At 64.9% G+C, this 15,017-nt stretch overlaps 1 protein-coding gene across 2 annotated transcripts in view; it reads right to left on the bottom strand.

Annotated features, from left to right (window-relative positions):
- Window positions 1-8,508, bottom strand: part of DTX1 (deltex E3 ubiquitin ligase 1) — a 32,011-nt gene extending 23,503 nt beyond the window's left edge. The window contains exons 1-2 of one of the 2 annotated variants that reach the window (XM_055146622.1): window positions 8,100-8,508; window positions 6,796-7,617 (exon numbers count right to left, since the gene is read on the bottom strand). In XM_055146622.1, the coding sequence (XP_055002597.1) occupies window positions 6,796-7,054 (259 nt within the window). In that variant the 5' untranslated portion in view covers window positions 7,055-7,617; window positions 8,100-8,508. The remainder of the gene's footprint in view (window positions 1-6,795; window positions 7,618-8,099) is intronic. The other variant, XM_055146624.1, reaches the window with a different exon arrangement.
- Between the last annotated feature and the right edge of the window lie 6,509 nt (window positions 8,509-15,017).

The following is a 15,017-nucleotide window of genomic DNA, read 5'->3' as shown; positions in this document are numbered from 1 at the left end:
TGTGTGACTGTGTGTCTGTGTGTGACTATGTGTCTGTGTGTGTCTGTGTGTGACTCTGTGTGACTCTGTGCGTGTGTGTGACTGTGTGTGTGACTGTGTGACTGTGTGTCTGTGTGTGACTCTGTGTGACTGTGTGCGTGCGTGTGACTGTGTCTGTGTGTGACTGTGTGTCTGTGTGTGATTGTGTGTCTGTGTGTGACTGTGTGCATGTGTGTGACTGTGTGTCTGTGTGTGACTATGTGTCTGTGTGTGACTGTGTGTGTCTGTGTGTGACTCTGTGTGACTCTGTGCGTGTGTGTGACTGTGTGTCTGTGTGTGACTGTGTGTCTGTGTGTGACTGTGTGCGTGTGTGTGACTGTGTGTGTGTGCTGTGCCGTGTGGGTCTGCAGTGTAGTTCTCTGGGTGCTCCGTGCCCTTCCTGCCCTGAGTGGTGCAGGCTGCTGGGCGCGGGAGCCGGGCGGTGCTCAGGGCGCTACGGCGACGGCGCTGCAGGGGGGAGCGCGGGTGCACGTGCCGTTGGGTTAAAGAAATAACATCGAGGGCTGGGGAGGTAGCGCAGCGGGGAGGGCGCCTGCCTTGCACAGGGCTGACCCGGGTTCGATCCCCGGCATCACGGTGGTCCCGAGTCTGCGGAGCGAGGAGTCAGCTCTGAGCACTGCTGGGGGAGCGCCCAGTCCCGCCACCTCTCCTGCTGCGGCCGATGCTGCAGACACTCGCCTGCAGGGGCCCCTCCCCTGCCTTTGGCCCCTCATGGGCCCTGGACCATTGCTGCTGCGGCCCTGGCAACCCGGGCCCCAGGGCCCTTGCACTGACCCACCGGCCCAGCCCCCTGAGCGCCGCTCGGGAGGCCACTGTGACCCTGAAGAAGACAGGGCCGAGGAGGCTCAAAGGCTGCTTCACACGGGGGTCCTGGCCAGATCCCCAACACCGCAGGGTCCCCAAGCACTGCTCGGGCGAGCGTTTCGCACCCAGCGGGGGGCAGTCCCCGAGCACTGCCAGGTGTGGCCCTGAGCAGCAGACACAGGGAACGACTGGCGTGTGAGTGTCGGAGGGACGCCCGCGAGTCTGCATGTCAGAGCTCCCGGCACAGCTACGGACGCGATCACGGTCCGTCATGCAGCCTCCTGAGCACTTACAGAGCACCAGGCGGGGACCGGGCACGGGGGAGCACCCAGGGTGGACGGTGCTACGGGAGCACTGAGTGGGGACCGGGCACCGGGGAGCACCGAGCCTGCATCTCGCCCTCTGCACTGGCCTGTGGGCTGCCCAGCCCAGGGAGCATCTGACTCCTGGCGGCAGGGAAAGGAGGTCCCAGCCCCAGAGGAAGGGCGGGGCCTGGCGCCCACGTGAGGCTGAGCCGGGCGCCCCCGGGCCGCACCTTGGCACAAGGAGGCTTCACCCCCTGGGGAAGGCGATGGTGTGGGCCCAGGTGAACCCTCCCTTCCCCGGGCACCGCCAGCCGTGGGGGCCGGAGACAGAGGCCGAGTGGCCCAGCCGGGCACCGGCCGAGGGCGGCTCTGGCAGGGGGGCCGCCCCCCCCATTGTCCCGTCCTTTGTTCTGCGTTTCAGGCCGAGCAGCGCCTGGGCCCGGCCAGACCCACTCGGGGCCGAGACAGCTCAGGCAGGTGGCGGTGGCCGCCTGGGGCAGCCCCCGGGGGACCAGGAAGGGAGGGGGAGGGGCCCAGCTGGGGTGTCCGGGCGAGGCTGCAGCCAGGGGGCCCAGAGGGGACACAGCCTGGCGGGTCCTGACCCAGCAGCCCCTGAGGCTGGACGGACCCGCACGTTGGCGCCCAGCCGCTCGGCCTCGGCCGTCACCTCCCCAGAGATGCTGTCCTGGGGCCACTGCGGGGAGTCCAGGGGCACCCGCCCAGCACACACACACACACACACACACACGCACACACATGTACACACACACGCACACACACACATGCACACACACGCGCGCGCACACACCCCCCACACGCACACACACGCACATGCACACACACGTGTGCACACACATGCACACATATATACACACACGTACACACACACGCACACATGCACACACATGCACACACACAGCACACACACATGCACACACACAGGCTCAGCGCTCGGCTCAGCCCTGTGCGTGCCCAGAGGACCCTGTGCCCGCCGGTGCCCGCCCACCCATCCAGCTCCAACCCGGCCCCCCAGGGAGAGGTCACTGAGAGGAAGCCTGGGGCTCTGGAGGGGTGCGGGACCCCCGAGTCTCGGCACCTCGACAGCTGCAGGGAGCAGGCGGGGTGGGGCCGTCCTGGGGGTGGCGCTGCCCGTCCCGCGGGTCACCCTCCCCGCACCCTCGTCCCTGCCTGCCTCTGGGCAGCCTCCAGGGCTCCCCGGGAAGGGGGCGGGGGCCGGGGAAGGAGGCCGTGTGGGTGCTGTCCGGGTGTGAGCCTCCGAGCTGGCCCCCGTGCAGGCCGGCATCAGCCTCCCCCCCCCCACGCCTGCTGTGGCCCTGGGGACAGGCTGGCTCTGCTCCCCTGGGGCCGCCCATAAGCAGCAGCAGCTGGTGGCCCGGCCTGCCGCCCGCCGCCACCCGCACAGCCAAGCCCGGGTGTCTGCACCGCCTGCTGCCCCCTCCCTCCCCAGTGCTCCTCCCATTGCTCTTTGGGCTTTGTTCAGTCCCAGCCACGCAGACTCTGGAGGACGCTTCCTCCAGAAAGTCCTCCCGGTTTGAACAGACGCTGTGACTCCTGGGGCGAAGGGCCCACTCCTCCCCGGGGGGCGAGCACATACATCTCTGTCCCGGGGGCCAGGCTGGGGGGAGCCGCCTTCGAGGCACCCTCCCCTGGGGACTCTCTCGAGGTTCCTGAGAGCCGCAGGTGGGCCTCGCTCCCGCCCCCCTTTGCAGAGCCAGGATCCCCACAGCACAGCGGGGGGGCGTCTGCCTTGCACGGGGCCGGCCGGGCTCCGTCCCCAACACCCGCTAGGGTCCCCGAGCACCGCCAGGAGTGATTCCCGGGTGCAGAGCCGGGAGCCGCCCCTGAGCACCACCGGGTGTGGCCCCAAAAACAAACCAAGAGGGAGGACCCAAGGCTCAGAGAGGCTCAGGGCGGTAGCAGAGGGTCCGAGTCCAGACCGGGGCTGGGCAGCGGTGCCGTCTCCTCTGGGCTCTGGGGGCCCCTTCCTGCTGGGAGACCCCCGCGGGGGTGGGCGCCCACCTTCGGCCAGGTGAAGGCAGAGAGGAATCTTGTCTCATTTTGGGGGGACACACGGCAAGTGCTCGGGGGTCACTCCTGGTGGTGCTCGGGGACCCTAGCGGGTGCTGCGCGCAGAACCTGGGACACAGGTGAGCTGCCCCCGGCCCGGGCGAGGAGCCTGGGCTGGCCGGGAGGGGCCCAGCCCTCTCAGTCAGCCCCACTGTGCAGGGGGCCCGGCTCTGCCCCCAAGCCGGGGGCCACAGGACCCCCCAGCACGCCTCAATCTCTCCAGGCACAGAGCGTGGCTCCCACCCCCTTCACGGCAGGCTGGTGCTGACTCCTGCGGCCAGACCCCGGGGCCCTGGGCCTCAGGCTGCAGCAGCTGCCCTCGATTCCGGGGGCCCAGGCCCAGCGCCCAGAGTCAGGGCAGCTGGACTCACAGCGACCCCCTCCCTCCCCGGGCCGCCCACCCCCAGCCTCGGGACTGGCCACCAACACGGGGCACGGCCGGCTGGCAGGGGAGAGGCGGGGAGAGGCCTCTGCAGGAAGGCAGAGCAGCCCTCCCAGCTGGAGGACAGAGAGGCCCCCCCTGCCGGGAAAGCAGCCCAGCGGGGGACAGCGAGGGGGCATGGCCCCAACCAGCAGCAGCTCCCACCGCCCTGGCCTCCGCCCCTCTGTCCCGCAGCCGCACCAGGTGAGCGGCACGGCCCGCACGGGGGGAACAGCCCCCGCCCCACGGCGGGAGGCTCCAGGCACCAGCTCCAGCAAAGACCCGTCTTAACACTCTGAAATAGTCGCGCACCCAGAGCAGCCGTTCGTGACCCGTGAAAAACGACAGGAAATTCAGATGTCAGTGTCGGCCACTCACTCGCACCCTCCGCCCGGCTTCCTGCAGCCACGGCCTCATGGCAGGCACCGCGGCACCTGAGTAGTGGGTCGGGTGGGCCCCGCAGAAAGCCGCCAGCACCTGGGCTGGGGCGTGAGCACAGGGGGCGCATGGCCACTCCCCCGGGATTAGGGTCCAGTTTTAAGGCGTTTAGCAAGATTTTGACAATGAGGAAATCCCAGTAGGATCTCTGCTCATTTCAGTATATGGATGAGAGCTTCGGGTTTTATAGCTTCGTACTGTTTTACTCTGTGTGTGTGTATGTGTGTGTGTGTGTGTGTGTGTGTGTGTGTGTGTGTGTGTAAGAGAGAGACAGAGGGTCAGAGAGAGACAGAGACAGAGAGTGAGAGAGATTGAGAGAGAGAGAGAGATTGAGATTTGGGACCTCCTCCATGTCTGAGATTAGATCACAGACTTAGTTCTATCCATAGCCCCAACAACCCTGCTGCAAGGCAGAGCCCCTTTCACAGATGTGGAAACTGAGGCCTGTGGGACACAAACAGCTGCCTGCAGCTTCTTGTTCCAGGTGTCCGAGCTTCCCCTGGCACTGGCCCCCGGGAGACAGGGGGTCACTCTCCGGCCTGTCTGGTGGCGGGCACTGAGCCCTCCCTGCAGCCGCCTTCCGGGACCGGGGCGCCCCGCCAGCGCTCGCGTTCCCAGCCTCCTCTCCCTGGGGGTCTGGCAGGCTCCCAGGGGCCTGCAGAGGGGCGGGTGGTTTTTTCCCCTTTTCCTGCAAACAGGGCGAGGTGTGGAGTGAGCAGCTCCGGGGAGGGGTGGCAGGAAGCGGGACCTCTGGGGTCACCAGCCGGCCGGGCGGGGGGGGGGCTGTGAGACGGGGCGCCAGGGCCCCAGCTGGGGTGCTGGGCTGGGGAAGGGGCCGGAGGGCCCCCTCAGCCTGGGCATCTCCACTGGGTACTGCCAGCCCGCATCATGCCGAGGGCGTGCCCCACCCGAGAAGGACAGGGACAGGCGGCAGGGACGCCCGGGGTCTCATCCCCGGAGGGACCCGAGTCCCCTCTCCCTGCATAAAGGGAGAACAGTCAGCCGCACACCCCAACAGCGAGCTTGTCGGGCCTCTGCTCCTGCCGGCCACAGGGCCTTAGCACAGCTGCGTCCCCCCAACCGGCAGCCCTCCCACCCCGCACCTTCTCTGGATCTGCTTGGCTACCACTTCCTCCAAGGAGCCATCCAGGACCATCCCTGAATGGGCTGATTTCTGGTTCTGAGACCTATAGTTGATGGAGTAGTGCATGTCTGTGTGTGTGTGTGTGTGTGCGTGTGTGTGTATGCATGCGCTTGTGCATGTGTGTATGCACATGTGAGAGTGTGCGTATCCTTGTGCATGTGTATGTGAGGGTGAGTATGCGCGTGTGAAAGAAGTGTGTGTATGTATGTGTGCATGCATATGTTCATGTGTGAGTGTGTATGCGTGTGTGTGCGTGTGGGGTGTATGCGGGTGAGTGTGTGTGTCTATGTGTATGTGTATGAGTGTGTGCATGCATGTGTATGTATGTATGAGTATGTGCGTGTGCGAGTCGAATGTGTGTGTGTGTGTGTGTGTGTGCGTATGTGTATGTGTGAGTGACAGTGCATGTGTGTTGCCTTCACACACCGGGCTTCTTCCAGGGCTGACCCTCCCCTGAGGACACGTCTGTCTGTCTGTCTGTCTGTCTGCTCTTGCAGCCTGGCCCCAGGATGTCAGAGTGGACACGGTCAAGGGAAAGCAGCTTCGAGAATCCACTTGTTCAGGACTCGGTGTGTTTCCTGACCCCGGGCCTATGCTCTGGAGCAGCGCTGCTTTCTAGAAGGTTCTGTGTGCCCCCCCGCCCCCGTGCCCGTCTGACACAGTCTGACACACTCGCCAGGAGACACAGGTGGCTCGGCGGCCCCTGGCGTGTGGCGCTCTGGCTCAGGGGCGGAGCCGTCGGGTTTATGTAATTGTCATTAGCATAAATTTACATAGCCACTTGTGGGGCGTGGCTGCCCGCGGGGGTGGGGGCACTGGGGGGGCCGGGCTGCCCCAGGGGCTCCAGGCACTGGCCCCGCCTCCAGCAGGGCCTTGTGTGGAGTCCAGGAGTCACATGGCATCACCGGTGCCCCGTGACGTCCCTCGAGTGCCCACGGCAAGGGCGCATCAGGGAGTCTCGTGGGGCCCAGGGCCGCGGGGCCTTGGTCTGTGCGCTGCCGTCACACCCGCCACGCGGCCGCCACCTCTCCCCCACACTGTCCCCGAGACCGGCAGTGACTGTCCTCGCCAGCACCGCCACCGCCACGGACGTCCCGCCGGCACCATCTGCCCCCACCAGCGGCACCAGCCCGGGGCCCCAGGACACGGCCATGGTCAGAGCTCGGGCTCTGGAACGCGAGGACACCCCCGTCTGGGCCCACAGCGCCCGGCCTCCTGAGGCCGTTTCCTCACCCGCACACGGGTCTGCTGATAAATAACTCAGCGCCGCCCCGTCAGAGGCACGAGAACAAAACCCCTCTCCCCGGGTGGGGATGGGCGCCACTGTCTTGGAGACCCCGTGAGCCCCGTTTCCATTGGAGACACAGATTCAACCCCTTGTACAGATGAGCAAACTGAGGCTCACAGAGCTGGCCATTTGCCCAACTCACAAGACCGACGGCGGAAGTTGAGACCAGCAGAACTGGCCGCTGGAGCCCCTGTAGGGGCCGAGAGGTGGAGCTGCCCGCGCCCCCCTGGGCAGGGCCTGCGCGTGCGTGCGCGGGGCCGACACTCACCGGTGTCCTGGCGGAACTGGTGCATGGACTGCAGGTCGATGATGTAGGGCACGAGCTGGGCGTCCACCTGGCCCAGGACCACGGAGCCGCGGGCGTCCTCCTTGAGCACGTTCTCGATGTGGTGGCACACGGTGGCCGTGTAGGGCCGCCAGCGGCTGTGCTCGTTCAGCCACTCCCAGACCACCACGCGGGCCACGTTCTGCGGGGGGAAGCCCAGCCCGCTGCCCGGCACCATCACGGCCTGGCCCGGCCGGGACATGGTGGCGGCCGCCTCAGGGGCCAGGACCCCCGGGGCCGGCCCAGCAGCTCCTGGGCCCGGGAGCGGCGGGCAGGTGCGTCCTGGGCGCAGGGTCCCGCGCGGGGCCTGGCCCTGCAGATGCCTCGCGCGCGGGCGCCGCTGGGGCCAGGCGGGCGTCCGGGGCGGGCGGGGCCGGGGCCGGGCTCAGCGGCGGCCGCGGGGCCTGTCCACGCGGGCCTGTCCCCGGCGGCCCGGCCTGCTGCGGTCTGCGGCTGCCGCCACCTCCTGCGCGTCCCGCCGCGCTCCGGACCCCGCGCCGGCTTCCCGCGGGGCCCCTGGCTCGGCCCCGTCCGCCCCGCCCCACCCCCCGACGGCTCCTGCCCAAGGGGGCGTCCCTGCCCCCCGGGGGGGGGTGGCGGCTTCCACGGGGGTCCTGGAGGACCTGGAGGGCTGCAGAACGCCAGGGGGAGGGGGCCGGCGCGGACCCCCGGGGTCTCCGGCGCGGGCTGCGGCTCCGGGCCCGGCGGGGGCGCCGGGAGGGGCGGGGGCCCGCGGGCACGCCCCACCCCACGCGTGCTCGAGACCTGCGGGAGACAAGACGGGAGAGGGCCCCTTTAAGAGGAGAGCGCGGCACCCCTCCCCCTTCCCAGGAGAGCGAGCGATGGAGAACAATGGGGAGCCGGTGGGGGGGGTGGCCTCTGGGGGGGATCAGGGGGTCGCGCGCGGCCTCCCCGGGGGCCGGGCGGCCCCGGGCTGCGGTCCGGGACGCGGTGGTGCCAGCGCCGAGCCTGCGTCGCCCCCTCCCCGGCACCCGGGCGCTCCCCTGCGCGTGGGGCCCGCGCCGCGGCCGGGGTGCAGGGCGCGCGGGGGTTCGCGGGGGTGCGCGGGGCGCCGGCGGCTGCGGGCGCGGCCCAGGGCCCCTGGAGGGTCGCGGCGTCCCCCGGGGTCGCCGCCAGCTGGCGCCCAGGCGGGTGGCACTGCCCCCTCCCCGGGGCCGACCTCCCCACAGCGCGCGCGGGTCCCCCCGCCGGACCGGGGGTGGGGTCCCCGGCACCCGCGCCCTCACCGCCTGGCCTCGGCGCTGCCTCCTCGCGCTGCGCTGGCGCTCGGGCTGCGTCGCCGCGTCCCCGGCTCCCTCGGGTGGGAGGCAGCGGCCCACCCGCCTCCGCGCCCCGGCCAGGCGCGCCCGGGCGCCGGGCTCCGCGCGCCGACACGCCGCTCCGCCGGCCGGCCGACCGACAGACGGACGCACGGACGGACGGACGGACGCGCGGCTCCCGCGGGTGGGAGGCGGCCCGGCCGCGCGCGGCGGAGGGAAGGGGGAGGGCGCGGGGAGGAGGAAGGGGAGGAGCAGGCCGGCCCTCCGCGGCGCTGCCGCCGCTGACACGCGAGTCCCCGGCGCCCCAGATCCTCGGCTAGGCCCACCTGGGAACCCCCGCGAGCCCCGACCCCGAGCAGGGCGCCCAGCGGGGACTGGGCCGTGCCTGGCTCCAGCTCCACTAACTAGGTGCTCAGTAAACGCTCTGAGAAAGACCCAGACCCCCGAGCAAGCGAGGACTTGGGAAAGGATTGGCCGGCAGCAGCTGGCTCTTCCCCTCCCACTTTTGGGGAGCCAGAGGAGGGGCTGGCAAAGTCTCTTTCTGAGCCAGGGGAAAGCCTGGACCCGGAGGAGTCCCTAGGGAAAGACTGAGGCCCAGAGAGGGCAGGAAGCAGGCCCAGGAACACACAGCAGCTTGGAGCAGTGCCGTCCACTGCCCCCCAGCTCCCCGGAGCTCACCGTGCCTGGGGCCCAGGACTGTGTGTGGGGCACGGCCCAGGCCAGGGGCAGGGGGAGCTGCGGATTCCTGCAGTCAGTGCTCACTGACCGGGCGGGCTGGCCCCAGGCCTGAGGGGACCAGCGTCCGCCCAGCCAGCTGCAGCTGAGGATACAGAGGCCTGGGATGGGGGGGACCCCCGGGGTTTGTGGGTGTTTACACTGGGGAAGATGAAGGCGGCGTCTGGGAACTGCAGCCTGGGCGGCAGCTGGGGGTCAGCGGCCGCCTGGGGGTCAGCGGAGCCGGTTCTCCGGCCAGGGCAGCTGGGACGGGCTGGGGGAGGTCAGGGCCCGGCGGCTGAGCGCCGTTTCCCAGAACTGCGCTGTGGCTCCAGCGGCAGTGGCTGCCCCTCCTGGCCCTGTGTCCCGCGGCCGGGCCCGAGAGCCCGCCGGCTGGGTCAGGGAGGCCCTGGCGGCGCAGAGAGGGTCTCTCGGCCGGGGGGCAGGGCGGACCGGCAGTGGCCACACCAGGAGCCTGGCAGCTGCAGGTGCCGAGCTGACCCCTCCCCCACTGCAGGCAGTTTCACGCGTCTGGACGTCTTTCGGGCAGGGGGGCCGCTGGGGTTGAGCAGACCCTTCTGGAAGGAGGCTGGGGTCTGAAATGCAGCTCCGGGCACACACTGCAGTGAGAGAAGGGTCTGGGCGTCCGCGGCAACCAGCGTCCAGCGGGTCGGAAAGGCCAGTCCAAGTGTCCGGGTCCTAGGAGGCTGGCTAGTATTTAATTACGATTTTATTTTTGGTGCCAGGGATCAAACCTGGGGCCTCTTCCCGGGTCTCGGAGCCCCTCCCCCCCGGACTCATCTCCCTGTGCTCCTTCTCTTTTGTCTCGAAGTGACGGCACAGGCATCACAGTCACTTCATCGACCTCCTGTCCACTAGAGCAGGACATCCACCAGGTCAGAACCTTGGTCTTTGGGGCGGGGCGGTAGCACAGCAGGGAGGGCATCTGCCTTGCATGCGGCTGACCCGGGTTGGACTCCTGGCACCCCAGCACCACCAGGAGTCATTCCTGAGTGCAGAGCCAGGAGGAACCCCTGAGCATTGCCGGGTGTGACCCCCAAACCAAAATAAATCAATAAACAGTGAGTTACTGGCTTATTCCTTAAGCCCGTGTTCTCCCGTGATCACACACACACAAAACCTTTGATCTTCGTTGCCTCTGAGTGGCGTGGCCGCTACTCACCCACCGTCATGGCCGTTTATGTGCAGCTCCTGCTCGGGATCAGTCATGACGTGACATTGCTCCTCACAATAGCCCCCATCACTCACAGTCTATACATTGACCAGTCCACCCATCCGCTAACCATTCGTAATTCCAGTCATCCATCTCTCTGCCATCCAGCCACCCAGTTCTGCACTGCCCGTCTGCCCGCCCAGGATCCACCCAACTATCCACCCACCCACCCACCCACTGTCCGTCTAACTATTCATAATTCCAGCCATTCATTAACCAAGTGTCCATCAGCCAATTCATCCAAACAACCATTCTCCCCTCATCTGCTGATCCAATCACCACCTGCCATCTACTGCCCACTGTCACTGCCATCCCATTGCTCATCGATTTGTCCGAGCGGGCACCAGTAACGTCTCTCATTGAGAGACTTATTGTTACTGTTTTTGGCATATCGAATACGCCACGGGTAGCTTGCCAGGCTCTGCCGTGCGGGCTCGATACTCTCGGTAGCTTGCCGGGCTCTCCGAGAGGGGCAGAGGAATCGAACTCGGGTCGGCCGCGTGAAATGCGAATGCCCAACCGCTGTGCTATCGCTCCAGCCCATCTACTACCCAACTACCCATAATTCCAACCATCCACCCACCACCCACCCATCCACCATCCACCCAACAACTATCCATCAACCTCCCATCCTTCTACCGTCCAATCATCCGTAATTCCAACCATCTGCTTGCCATCCATCCAACCATCCACACCCACCCAGCCATCAGTCTATCCATCCAGCTAGTCAGCCAATCTCTTTTTTTTTTCGCTTTTTGGGTCACACCTGGCAATGCTCAGGGTTTACTCCTGGCTCTGCACTCAGGAATGACTCCTGGTGGTGCTCAGGGGACCATATGAGATGCCGGGATCGAACTCAGGTTGGCTGCGTGCAAGGCAAGCACCCTCCCCGCTGTGCTATCACTTTGGCCACCAGATAATCTTTTTGAGGCTCAGAGAGGTTAAGTCACTTGCCCAAGATCCCACAGGATGTCGGTGTCAGAGCCGGGGTTTGAACTGCAAGTCCTTCTACTCTGTCCAGTGGTGTCTCTTCAGTCACAAGTAAACGTTATCCAGGCACGTGGCTTTTAGCGGGTCCAGTTGACTGCCTTGTCAGGGCTTGCTCCCGGGCACACTGGGAGGAAGGGATCCCAGCAGAGGATGGACACGGAGGCTTCAGAACACCCACAATCCAGCGGGGAAACGGCCCAGACGCCAGCGGAGAAGCCAGAGAAGAAAAATCAACCCATCATGCACTTGGCATTCTTAGCGTGTATGTCAACATGGATCCCGGGGGGGGGCCCACGCATGTTGCTGTCTTGTCCCCGTGTGGCCAGTTCCGGGCCGAGGTCATTAGTCTAATAAAGCCCAACTGACGTGACGGAGGCGGGACGCTGCCTCTTTCCTAGACCTGAGCCCGGGCACACGGCTCTACCCTGCGCTGAGGTTCCCAAAGGGCTTCTCAGCTCTGTGACCGTCCGGCTCTCGAGTCCGGCGAGGGCGCGCCTCTCCACGCTCGGGAAGCAGATAGCGGCCGTGGCCCGGGGCCTCGGCAGACGCGGGCTTGGCTCTGCAGGCAGCTGCTGGCGCCCTCCAGAGCAGACCGGGAACGTCTCGCCAGCTGGGGTTGCAGGGGAGAGAGTGGAAAGAGATGAGCCCATCTCACTTGTTCTTTTACTCATCATCCCGGACTGGAGCGATAGCACAGCGGGTAGGGCGTTTGCCTTGCATGCAGCCGGCCCGGGTTCGATTCCTCTGCCCCTCTCGGAGAGCCTGGCAAATAACCAAGAATATCTCGCCCGCATGGCAGAGCCTGGCAAGCTACCCGTGGCGTATTCGATATGCCGAAAACAGTAACAATAAGTCTCACAATGGAGACGTTACTGGCGCCCGCTCGAGCAAATCAATGAGCAACGGGACTTCAGTGCTACAGTGCTACTCATCATCCAACCAAACACGTCACCATATCCTCAGACATCCAAACTCCTCAGACATCCACTCACATTTCTAATTTACGCGTGTTCATCGACATACCCATCCATCCGTCCGTCCATCCAACAATCCATCCATCCATCCATCCATCCATCCATCCGTCTGTCCATCTCACAGGTGCCCATCCACCACCTGTCCACTTACCCTCTCATCTGTGCATTCATGAGGCTCAGCATCTCTCCCTCCTTTCTCCCCCCTCCCTCCACCCCTTCCTCTGTTCCTCACATCCGTCCACCCACCAGCAATTCATCCAACCACCCACCCATCACCTCCCGTCGTCCTACCCCGTCCACCATCCATCTCTTTGTCCTTCCATCCCCTCCTTCCTTCCTCTTCTGTCCCTCCCATCCATCCATCCATCCATCCATCCATCCATCCATCCATCCATCCATCCATCCATCCTCCCATCCATCCATCCATCCATCCATCCATCCATCCTCCCATCCATCCATCCATCCATCCATCCATCCATCCATCCATCCTCCCATCCATCCATCCATCCATCCATCCATCCTCCCATCCATCCATCCATCCATCCATCCATCCATCCATCCATCCATCCATCCTCCCATCCATCCATCCATCCACCCATCCATCCATCCATCCATCCTCCCATCCATCCATCCTCCCATCCATCCATCCATCCATCCATCCATCCATCCATCCATCCATCCATCCATCCATCCATCCATCCATCCATCCATCCTCCCATCCATCCATCCATCCTCCCATCCATCCATCCATCCATCCATCCATCCATCCATCCATCCATCCATCCATCCATCCTCCCATCCATCCATCCATTCTCCCATCCATCCTCCCATCCATCCATCCATCCATCCATCCATCCATCCATCCATCCATCCATCCTCCCATCCATCCATCCATCCATCCATCCATCCATCCATCCATCCATCCATCCATCCTCCCATCCATCCATCCATCCATCCATCCATCCATCCATCCATCCATCCTCCCATCCATCCATCCATCCATCCATCCATCCATCCATCCATCCATCCATCCATCCATCCTCCCATCCATCCATCCATCCATCCATCCATCCATCCATCCATCCATCCATCCATCCATCCATCCATCCATCCATCCATCCATCCATCCATCCATCCACCCATCTATCCATCCCTGAAACACAGGCCGGGCTCTGCGCCAGACACCGGGCTGTGTTCAGTGTCACCGTGAGGAGCCCGGCACGGTGCTTCTGTTCTGTGCCGAGTCTAGCAAGCGGGACGTAGCCCCCAGTCACACAGAGCAGGACCAGAGAACTGTGCAGGACCCCTGGAGGGGAAGTTCAGGTGTGGGCCCCTCTCCTGGGGAGCCACAGGCCTGGGAAGGCCAGGAGGACTCTCCTGGTAGGGGGCATTTCCCTGCTTCCTAAGGGGTCCATTGTCTTCCTGTGTGTGGCTTGGTGGGGGGATGGGCTGGAGCAGCAGCAGGAAGAAGCACGTGTAAAGGCCCAGTGGCAGGAAAGCACCATTGAGAGGGCCCTGAGCCTGGAGTGGCCTGCAGATGGGCTTCCTGTGGGCTCCTCGGTGGGTCCCGGCCTGAGTTTGGGGTTTTTATCCTGGGAAGGTATGGAAGGAGATCCAGAGTGCTCAGATTTGTGTCTGACAGTAGCGAGGCTCGATTGAGCACCTACTGTATCCTCTCCCTGGGCGGGGCTCTCTGGGCTGCAGCGGGCAGTGGGAGCTGCTCTGGGGGGTCCCGAGACAAGGTGAGTGACCTGAGGACCACTTAGGCTGCGGCCCCAGAGGCGGTGGCACAGCAGCGCCCCCTGGTGGAACCATGAGTTACGGCTTTGCTAAGCTCCAGCTGGTGGAGGCCCCCCGCCCCCAGGGGTCCCGGAATCCCCCTGGCACCTGCAGCCCAGGGTGAGTGGCATGGTGCAAAGTCTCAGCAGGACCTGAGTGCTCCCGGGCCTACAGGGGTGAGAGGAGCCCCCCTAGGGCCTGGGTCTCACGCACACCCGGAGCTGGGCGGGCGGTGGGGGAGGGCTGTGCTCCAAAGCTCCCCCCCCACCCCTCAGGGCTGGGGCTCTGGTTTGACCCGGGGCAGCCCCCTACACCTCACCCCTGCTGCCCCCAACTCCCTGCATCCAAGCCCCACCCTCGGAGCCTGGGTTTCGTTGACTGGGTGGGGGGCCCAGGTGCCAGCAGGGTGCACGGGGCGGGGGGGGGGGGGGGCTTGCACCGTCCATTTCCACGTATCGGGCTGGAGAGGTCTTGTGGGAGCCCCGGGCCCTCGCTGGCTCCGAAAAGGCCCTGTTCACCGGTGGGGGGCCAGGCGCGGAGGGAGGGGCAGGCGCATGGCGGGGCCAGGCGAGGCTCCAGGCCCCCGGTAGGAGGGGCCTGGTCAGATTCTAGCCCGGGCTTGGGTGATTTCACAGCTGTTTGCCGGTTCCCTAGGGGTGAGTCATCAAACGCTGATGAGGGTGTTAGGATCCCGAGTGTGTGATGGACCCATTTTCCCGCAAACCAAGATGAAAGGGTAGAAGCAGGGGGCATGTGCATGGGTCTGTATGCATGTGTATATGCATGTGTGCATGCATGTTTGGGTGCAGGAGTATATCTGTATGTGTTTATTTGCATGTGTGTCTGCATGTTTGTATATGCGTGTGTTTATGCATGCATGCTCACATGTGTGCATGTGTGTATGCACATAGTTTATATACCTGTGTACATGCATGCATGCATATGTATGTGTATATGCATGTTTGTGTGCATGTGTTTATATGAATGTGCGTATCTGCCTGTGCTCATTCTGCACATGAGTGTTTGAATAGGTGCACACATGTATGTATGTGCACGCATATGCACATGCATGCAGGCGTATGTTGTGCACTGGGTTGGTTCCCACCAGTCAAGGAGGAGGCACCAGCAGGGCTGAGGGGGGCCTGGGGAGCTTGAGGGCGGCTGGCTAGTGGGGCTGGGGGGCTGGGGGCGTGC

Source organism: Sorex araneus, chromosome 9, assembly GCF_027595985.1.
Source record: "Sorex araneus isolate mSorAra2 chromosome 9, mSorAra2.pri, whole genome shotgun sequence".
In the NCBI taxonomy this organism is placed as follows: Eukaryota; Metazoa; Chordata; class Mammalia; order Eulipotyphla; family Soricidae; genus Sorex; species Sorex araneus.
The sequence above is the reverse complement of the archived record's forward strand: the minus strand, read 5'-3'. Positions and strand labels throughout refer to the sequence as shown.